At 36.1% G+C, this 10,592-nt stretch overlaps 1 protein-coding gene across 2 annotated transcripts in view; it reads left to right on the top strand.

Annotated features, from left to right (window-relative positions):
- INTS12 (integrator complex subunit 12) overlaps nt 1–10,592 on the top strand; it is a 40,217-nt gene that overhangs the window by 7,071 nt on the left and 22,554 nt on the right. For both annotated transcript variants that reach the window (XM_069094762.1, XM_069094765.1), the window contains one exon: nt 1,228–1,391. In XM_069094762.1, coding sequence (XP_068950863.1) covers nt 1,236–1,391 — 156 coding nt within the window. In that variant the 5' untranslated portion in view covers nt 1,228–1,235. The remainder of the gene's footprint in view (nt 1–1,227; nt 1,392–10,592) is intronic.

Below are 10,592 nucleotides of genomic sequence, written 5' to 3'. Positions count from 1 at the left end.
AGTGTGCTATGTTATAATATTAAGTGCAAGTGTGCTATGTTATAATACAAGTGTGCTATGTTATAATATTAACCCCAAAGTCAAGAGGAGGATTCTAAACCATGGGGGGAGACCAAAGGATTGAACAAAAATAGTAAATTTTAATTTTAATAATTCCTTTCTAGCCAAGGCATTTGTATACAAGACCATCAGAGATATATCTTTATGGCAGAATCCACAATATTTTGAAACTAAAACTTTCTTAGTATTATTCTAGATCACAGAATACCTTCATCATTATTCTTCCTGAAAGTTCTACAAGAACTCTAGCATTATGATAAATCCAGTGGCATTTACATAATTTTGATTTCATCCCTTCCCCCAAATTTGTTTTAATCTTTGAGAAAATCAGGGCACGAGGAGAGTTTTCTGAGGTACATGAGATTGAGAGGAAAAGGACAAAAAGGAGTGTAGAATGCATGGCAGGCGACAGCCAACCAGGTAACAACCACAACTCCTGTGGCCAGGCACTTAGGGCACTCCCTAATTATGGCTCAGCTAGTGTTTTTTTTTTTTTTTTAAGTTCTTGACTGTGACTTTGTTATAGTCTGACAGAAAGAAAAAGAAGCAGGGAAGGGAATAAGCATAGATAGGACACCTACTATGTGCCAGGCACTGGGCTAAGCACTTTACCAATGATCCTCAAAACCACCCCAGGAGGTAGATATTATTATCCCTGTTTGCCATTGAGCAAACTGAGGCAAAGGGGTTAAGTGACTTGGCCCTGGTCACACAGATAGTGTTTGAGGCCAGATTTGAACTCAGGTCTTCCTCACTCCAGGCCCAGCTGTCTCTCCACTGTGATATCTAGCTGCCTCTGAATATATCTTTCACTATCTGATAGAGTCTGTCTTTGATTTTATAATGGAAATCATTAGAGAAACAGAGGTTGTGATAAGAAATTTTGATTATAGCCAGTCTTGTTGAAACACGTCAGGCCTTTAGACTGAGGAAAACTTATACCAAGAATAACCATATTTGTTATTTGAATTTTGTGTTTTTTTGTAGCAGATTTATCTTCTAAGTCTGTTTGACCCAGGGTGATAAAAGAATTAGTTTGTATTCACCAAACATAAGCAAAACCATACCGTATGACAGAAAAATGCAAGTCTGAAGCTGAAACATTGTCACAGATCAGTAAGAGTTGACAATAAAATGCTTTTTTCCATGTTTCTTTTTTTTATTTAGTAATTGCAATGGCTGCTACTGTGAACTTGGAACTTGATCCCATTTTTTTGAAAGCACTGGGCTTCTTACATTCAAAGAGCAAGGATTCTGCTGAAAAGCTGAAAGCTCTGTTGGATGAATCTTTGGCAAGAGGCATTGATTCAAGTTACCGCCCATCACAGAAGGTATGTATGTGAATTAAATAACTAGAGGGGTTTTCTGCAGTGGAGGTTAAAAGTCAGAAGTAAATGGACCGGGTAAAAGATTGAGGCGTCTAGAGATGGTCCCTTTGCCAACATGATTATTTCTTACAGCAAGAAGAAATTAAATCTCATTTTCTTATCTCTGCATTCAAATCTAAGCTAAATTGTTAAACAAATTTAGAGGCTAGAAAACTTCATTCTTGTATTAGATTTGAATGATAAATGCACTCATTTATGAAACTCACCTCACTTTTGCAATTTTGTTTATTAGTATGTCTAACAGAAAAGTTTATTTTTTTTCCTAAACATAAGAACCATATCCTGCTCTTTTGTCTTAGTTCTAAAGGCTTTATTTTATGCAATTAAAGAATTAAGTAAAATAAAAGGATGATAATTTTGTTTGATAGTAAAAAGGACTGGATTTATGGGAAGATGAGAGCATATTGAGACCTAGAGGAACCCAGATCCCCCACTACATACCATCAGTGCTCCAGAAGAAACAATAATACAGAAAACCAAAGAGAAATAGTTGTAAACTCCTTCATCCAATCCAGGGCTGCAGAAATGGATTGCTAGAATCCTGTGGGTGACGTGGATAGAGACCAACCCAGGGAGGTAGAAGGCATAGTGCTTGGAACCTGAGCCGGGGAGGGCAAGACCAATGAGTACCCAAGCAGCAGAGCCCACACAGAGACACAGCTGTAGCCAAAACAAAAGATGGGACCAACCTAGCACTCTGGCAGCAAAGTGCTTGGGGTCTTGCAAAAACACAAGCCATAGAATGGGGGGGGAGGACCTCGCAGACTCAGAGCAAAGGGCAGAACCAACTCGTCATTCAGAACTGTGAAGGAGTAAGCAGACAGACGGAGCCACAGCTGAAGGCTAAGCCAAACTACCAGGAGACAGGCAAAACCCAGGAATTCTTGAAGAAAGCAGCTCTGGCCTTAGCCTCCTCAGTCAGGACCAAGCAGGGACTGATCACTGCACCCAAAAGTATGGGACAGAGCAGAATTGGACCTAGGCAAAAAGCCTCAATCCAGAAGTTGAGGCTGGAAATATGAGTAAACAGAAGAAAATGACAAACAGTGAAGAAATACTGTGTGACTGCGAGAAAACCAGGAGGTAAATCCAGAAGAGGAGAAAAGCACTACAACAAAATCACTTAAAGCCGCAGAAAAATATTGGCCTGTTCACAACAACTACAAGCATACCTGGAAAAATGAAATAAGACAAAGTGGGACATTAAAGGAGACAACGGCCAGGGAGGAAAGAATTGCAAGGAAAACAAAGAGCTAAGGATAATGGTGACTCTTAGCCAGGAGTTGAACTTTCAGAAAATTAAAATGGTCAAGCAGAAAGCACTGATTCCATGAGTCAGAAAGAGATATTAAAAATGAAATAAAAAAACAGACAAAAATGTTAAGAAATATAATACCAAAAACACCAAACAGTTCAAGGAGAGAGAATCTAAGAATCATGAGACCACTTAAAAATCATAACCAAAGAAAAAAAGCCTGTTGCCATAGTTCAAGAAATTATAGACAAAAATACCCAGATCTATTAGAAAGAGAGGACAACGTGAAAATAAAAATAATACACCAGTCATCTCCTAAAAGAAACTCCAAAATGAAAACTCCCAGGAGTGTAGTAGCTGCAGTACAGAGCTCCCAGTTCAACAAAAAAGTAATTCAAAAAGCCAAATAGAAAACATTCAGGTACTAATTGAGGCATATTCAGTCTTAGACAAAAGTTAGCAGATGTCACTTTAAAAAGCAAGAAGAGTTTGGAATACAATATTCCAAAAGGAAAAATATAAAAGCTTACATCTAAAAATAACCTACTTGGCAAAACTGAATATTATAATATCATGATAATATAATGTCTAATATTTATATAGCACTTTAAGGTTTGCAGAATGCTTTACAGATATCTCATTTGATCCTCGTAACAGCCTTGGCAGACAAATACCATTAGTATCGCCTTTTTACAGATAAGGACACTGAGGCAGTATCCTGTCCAGACACACACAGCTAGTAAGCATCTGAGTTGAGATTTGAACTCAGGTCTTCCTGAATCTATCCATTTCCAGTGCTTTCTGTACTGTGCCACCTTGCTGCCTCAATATAATCCTACTGGGGAAAAATATGGACCTTTAATGATGAGGATTTTTAAACATTCTTCATAAAAAAGACCATAAGTGAGTAGATGCTTTGAAATGCAAACATGGGAGACAAGAAAACTATAGAAAGATAAATACATTTGATTATGTAGAAGGAACTATATGGTGATGAATTATTTATATTCTAAAAAGTAGAGAAGAAAAGAGAGTCCTTTCAGAGCCCTCCTGCCCTCCAGGATCACAGAGAAACTTAAATGAGACCCCTGAGGACAAAAGAGAATAGTTATGTTTTTGTTTCTATTTTACTCTTTTGATGGTATGGGGAGGAAGGAAATATGAGGGAAAGAATTAGAATATACTAGGCAGAAATCTTAATCTCTCACACAATAGGAGTGCAAGAGATGCTTGTTCAAAAATGGGAGGGGAGTGAGGGAAATGAGAATCCCATGTACTAATTCTTATCCGAACTGGAAAAAGTTCAGGAAGGCGGTTGACTTAAGAGAGAGGGCAGGACAGGTTAGGAAGTAGTTAAAAACAAAACTTGTCGTAGGAAGGTGTCACATGAAGGAAGCATTAAATAAAAGAAAACAGTAGAAACCTGTGATTGCAGACAGGGCGAAGGGAAGAGGGAGAAAGGAGAAACATCACTGTAGTTCCGGATCACTAATGTTAAGCAAACTCTCTTCTGACACCTTCTTTGTAAAGAGAGGGGCAGGGGAAGAAAGAGGAAAAAATACAAACTAAAGATTGAGTGAATTTAAAAGCATTTATTAACCATTTATTGTGTACAAAGCACAATGCTAAGTGCTGGGAATGCTGGAAAAGCAAGATAGTCCTTGCTTTTAATGAGCTCATATTTTAATGGGAAAGAAAACACATATAAAAGGTATCAGCTGCAAAACATGGAAAAGTCCTCAAGTCTTTAGGATGTCCTGATGAAACAGATTATAATGCATCCTCTATAACATTTCTACTGGCAAAAGCATTTCCATTTAGTGGTGAAAACTTTCTTTTTCCAATATCTAGTAGTTGTGGCTACTCATGAGGTACGGATTTAAGCACACAGAGAAACAGTTGTTAGGCCATAGCTAGGCAGGGGTTTCTTCCCAAGACAATGGCAGTAACGCCTAGGATGCAAGCAGAACTGGCGGTCTGTGGACTAATATCAATGTCAGGGCTCTTGGAATTACAAGCCTATCAGCAATTGGCAGTGGTAAGGCAGGTAGGCTCCTTTTCTTCAGTGATTGCAAGGCTTTTGTGTTCAGGGTCATGGGTTGCCTCCCATTAGTTTCTGAAGGGAGGTAAAATAAAGGTGATTTGACTTGCCTGGCATATGCGACTTCCTGTTTCTCCTTCAGGAGAGGAATGACAAATTAACATGCGAATTTGATAGTAAAAATGAATGGGGTGAGCTCACCCACCAAACAGAAGAGTACAGCAGGCTGGATTAGAAAGTAAATCCAGCACCATGTTGTTTACACAAAACTAGAAACAAAGATTCACCTTGAGTTGAAATAAGGGACTGGATGAAAGTCTATTATGCTTCAGATGAATGCAGAAAAGCAGAGGTAAACGTGCTTTTAGGTAAGGCTTTCAGGTAAGGCAACTGTAAAAAGAGACAAGATCATGGAAGTAAGCAGGGAAACTACGTTATATGTACATACTAAACAGCTTAGCGTAAATACTTAAAGGAAAATTTCATTGGATTTCACAGACTAATAGTGAAATTATGCTAGTTGGGAGCCTCAGTATACTTCGTTCATACCTAGATGAAACAAAACAAAAAGATTTTTAAAAAGTTAAGGACTTGAATTGAAATTTTAAAATTTTAAAATGATAAATATTTGGCAGTTACTGAAAATAAACAAAAAATAGTTCATCTGTTTCTCAACTATGTGGAACGTTTACAAAAGTTGACCACGTATTGTGGCAGAAAAGCTTTACAAACAAATGCAGAAAAGCCAAAATACTAAAAACATCTTTTACTCACCAAAATGCAATAAAAATTATATTCTGTAAAATCCTTTGTTGAAAGGATTAAAAATTAATTGTACACTAAATAATTTCATTCTAAAAAAATTAGTGAACTAATAGAAAGTTTTATGAAAGAAAATGACAGTGACACAATGTATCATTAAAAAAATAGAAAAGCAAAAAATCAAAAGTCCCAACTAAATGTCAGAGTAAATTTATTTTAATTGAAAGAAGAAATTAACAAAATTGAAAACTAAAAACTTATTGAATTAAAAATGAAACCAGGAAGTTTTTTTAACCTTACGAAATCAAGAATTAGTCTCATTAAAAAGAGAGGAAAACCAAATTGTATGAAAAATGAGAATTCACAACAGTTGAAGATAAGTCATCAGGAACTTTTTTGCCCAATTATATGCTAACATGGATGAAATAAATAAATATATACAAAAATATAAAATACTTAGATTCTCAGCATAAGAAATAAGCATTGAACAATCCATAAATGAAATCCCAAAGAAATAATACAAGTAAAGTCTCTCAAGCATCTCCAGTATTCAGATATTCAACATTTTGTTTGCAAAAGTAGAAACAGTGTATTTTTCCAAACTTTCTATGATACCAATGTGGTCTTGATACTAAAAGCGAAGAGAAACAAAGGAAATACTATATGCCAATATTCCTAATGAACTTCTATGAAAAAATATTAAATAAAATATTAGCAAAGAGGCTTTAATAACATATTAAACAAATTATATACAATGACTTTGGCTTTATACCAGCAGTGCAAGGTTGATTCAGTATAAGGAAAAGTAAATTTAATAAACCATATTAATGGCAAACTAAAAATCATATGATGATATATTTAGTTGTTCATTCATTTCAGACCTATTCAGCTCTTCATTCCCATTTGGGATGTTCTTGGCAAAGACACTGGAGTGGTTTGGCATTTCATTCTCATCTTACTGATGAGGAAATTAAGGCAAATAGAGTTAAGTGACTTACCTAGGGTCACATGGATAGTAAATATCTGAGGAAGGATTTAAACTCAGATCTTCTGACTTCAGGCCCACCATTCTTATCTACTGCACCACCCAGCTGCCCTGGATTTTTCATTTAGGTGCTGAAAAATATTTAACAAAATAAAATGCTTGTTTCCTTTTAAAACACTGGAAAACATAGAAATAAATGGACCTTTTCTTAAAATAGTAAATAGTTTCTATCTACTTCTATCAAGTCAACATTATCTGAAAAGGGGAAAAGGCTAGAGGTTGTCCCTTGTCACCACTTTTTTGTTTACTATAGTGTCAAAAGTATTAACTATAGGAATAGGACTAGAAAAAGAAATTTAGAGAATAAATATATAAGCAAAGAGGAAACAGAACTATCACTTTTTGTATATGATATTTGTGATCTATAGTACTCAAAAGAATCAACTAAAAATTAATTGAAACAAATTCAGCAATGTTATAGGATATAAAATAAATCCATATAAAAAGTCAGCATTTTTGTGTATTATCATCAAACCCAGTTGGGAGAGGGAGAGACGTTCCTTTCAAAATAGCTTTATTATGGTTTGGTGCATGCACACTCAATGCACACACATACACACATTAATTTTTATATTTATATATGTATACACACATACATATAAAATATTGAGGGTACATTGATCAAGACATACACAGAAATTATATGAATATAACTATCAAACAGTGTATATAAATAGACTTACATAATTAGAGAAATGGTAATTGCTCATGGGTAGACCATGAAAATACAATTAAGACAATACTATTTAAGTCAGTTTATTTATTCAGAGCCATACCAGTGAAACTACCAAAAGAATTCTTTATAGAACTAGGAAAAAAAAATAATGAAATTCATCTGGAGGAACAAGAGGAAGAATCTCAAGGGTAATTATAAGAAATATTGGGCAAGAAGGGGGCCTAACAGTACCAGAGCTCAGTTTATATTACAAAGCAGCAATCCTCAAAATGATTTAGTGTTGGTTAAAAAGTAGAAGTCTTTTAGTAGAACAGATTAGTAATAGAGAGCTGAGGACTCACTATTTGACAAAAACTTCCAGGAAAGCATTATGGTAAAAATTAGGGATAGATTAGCCCTTCACACCATATATATGTAGATCAGTATTTCCTACTATATAAGCTCTAAGCAGATACATGACTCTGTCCTGGGCCCCCTTCTCTTTCTCTCTCTTCTATGACACTTGGTGATCTCATGAATTGATATAGGGTCAACTATCATCTCAATACAGGTGATACCCCAGATTAGTCCTGATGTCTCTCCTGAAATATCCATCTACAACAGGCCTTTCAAACGCCAAAATGGAACCTCCCTATTATTGGTGAAGATACCACCTCCTCCCAGTCACTCAGGCACAAAACCTCAGTGTCATCCTTACCGCCTCACTCACCCCACATATCAATCCTTTGCCAATGAGAAGTCTTTGTGGCAAATTTCCCTGATGAAGGATTCACTTCCAAGTTTTATAAAGAACGATTTCATATTTATAAGAAAAAGAGCTATCCCTCAATTGGTAAATAGTCAAAAGGGTATGAACAACTACTTTTCAAAAGAAGAAATCTAAACCGTCATCAGCTATGTGAACAAATTCTCCAAATCACTAAAAAATAAGAGAAATGAAAAGTAAAGCAGTTGGACTGGCAAATATAACAAAAAGGGAAATGACATTTTTTAGAAGAATTGAAAGAAAATAGGCATACTAATAACATACAGTTGGTGAAGCTGTGAATTGATCCAACCATTGTGAAAGAGATTTAAAACAATACCCTCCCACCCTCAAAGTCACTAAACTATGTATAACCTTTTACCATGATAGTGCTAGTAGGCCTATATACCAAAGAGATTTTTAAAAAGTAGAGGGGGAAAAAACCCTGTATGTACAGAAAGATTTATAGCAACTCTTTTATAGTGGCAAAAAATTGGAAATGGGGATGGGGTGCTCATTGATTTGCAAATGACCAGACACATGGCTTATGAATGTAATGGAATACCATTGTACTGTAAGAAACGGCAAAAAACAAAGTATGGTTTTATAGAAACCTAGGAAGATTTGTATATCTTGACACAGAGTGAAGTATGCAGGAAAAAAGGACAAATTATACAATGACAAAATAATAATAACTAATATTCATATATCTCTTTCTGTGTGCCAGATACTGTGCTAAATGCTTTCAATTTATTATCTCATTTGATCCTCATAACACCTTGGGAAGTAGGTGCTTTTGTTATCTTCATTTTACAGATGAGGGAACTGAGGCAGATAAAAGTTAAGTGACTTGAACAGGGTCACACAGCTACTTAGTGTCTGAGACCTTACTTGAATTTGTTTCTTTCGGATTCCAGGCCCAGTGCTCTATCCACTGAGCCATCTTATTATCTTACAAGTCTCTTTGTAGCAATGGGTGAAGCACTACCTAGCCATCCCAATAAAAAAGATGACTTGGAAAGACTTAACTGCTTATGGGGCAGCTAGGTGGCGGGGTGGATAGTATTGGGCCAAAAGACAGAAAGATTCATCTTCCTAAGTTCAAATCTGACCTTAGACAGTTACTATTTATGACCCTGGGCAAATCACTTAACCCTCTTTGCCTCAAATTCCTCATCTATAAAAAGAGCTACAGAGGAAATGGCAAACCACTCTATTATCTTTGCCAAGAATACCCCAGATGGTGTTATAAAGAGTCTGAAATGACTGAACAACAACTCCTTATGACTGCAGTGTCCACCGTGATTACCAAAATCTGATGAAAAGGCACGCTGCCCAGCTCTTGGCAGAGATGTGTTCGACTTAAGATATAGAATGAGGCATGCATTTTCAGACATTCAGTATGAGAATTATTTTTCTTGACTATGCATATTTATTATAAGGGTGTGGTTTGTTTTTTTGTTTTCCCACCCAATGGTGGGAGGGAGTGGAGAGATCTAGAATAGAATAGAAAAAGAAACAGAAAAAGGCACAGAAGTACTTTTTAAAAATTTAAAATGTACAAAAGAACAGAAGGAAGGCAAGAAAGAAGGTTGACTTTGGAAGTTACAGTTGATTTTATTGTATTTGAAAAGAAGAAATGTGCAGTTTCATGTGTAATCTTTTTTTCAACTATATACATTGAAATGCCCCTTTTATTTAGTGTCTAAGTTCAGGATAATTAAAAAAAACCCTTAAATACACAAAAAAAGAAAAAGACCATGCCTATAAGCAGTAGTCAAGACAATTTGGATTAAAGGTGAAGCTCCAGAACTCTGTCGTTTCAGCTGCCAAGTGTTGCCAGGGTTGAGATGGACATAACATTTGTGAGCTCTTCTCAGCGACCCTTTGGAGTGCTCCTCCCACCTCCTCCTCCAGCTTCAGCTTTCCATTGGGGCCGACCTTGGAGAGTCACCCTAGCCTATGTATGGCCTTGCGGACATAATATGGAGGAAGCCAGTTGTGTGGTAGAATAATCTGTTATAAAATCTAAGGGCCAAAATGGGGCCAAGTCTCTGCCATCAACTGCCACTTAATATCAGAGCCAAGCAGCTGTTATTTCTCCTCTAACCTGTCTCAGAAATTGATTCCAGTACCACCTACTCTCTTCTTTAGTTTTCAACAGTAACCTCTGCCTGGTGACTCCTGGTGAGGGAAGGTGAGCTTAAGTGGACTCATAGGTAGTTATGTAGCAAGGCTAATTGATGTTACACTGTTATGCAAAACAAGCTCTAAACAAATTAAATTATTTCTGTTTTATGTTATTACACCAATAGGAAAAAACATGGTGCTAAAAATAACATTTTAAAACTGAAACAGAGAAGGAAGTTCATATAATAAGGTCAACTGAGATATCAAGCGCTGAATATAAATAATTTGTTAAGGTTGGGAGTGGGATCTGTTTTTAAGTCATTAACAGCAGTTGTTCACTTTGCTAGTTCGAGCAGTTTAGAAAAATATTCTGTTATGTGTTTAAAAGGCACTCAGAAGGATTCATTTAATTATAGCACTCAGCTGTAATTCCCACCACTATAATTTTGTAGAGAAGATGCCTTGCCCTGGGAACCTATGCTTGTACTTA

This window comes from Petaurus breviceps, unplaced genomic scaffold (assembly GCF_028583685.1).
Source record: "Petaurus breviceps papuanus isolate PSGF00001 unplaced genomic scaffold, PetGlider_PUasm1.0 126, whole genome shotgun sequence".
In the NCBI taxonomy this organism is placed as follows: domain Eukaryota; kingdom Metazoa; phylum Chordata; class Mammalia; order Diprotodontia; family Petauridae; genus Petaurus; species Petaurus breviceps.
Note: the sequence above shows the minus strand (reverse complement) of the source record. Positions and strands in the feature narration are given on the sequence as shown.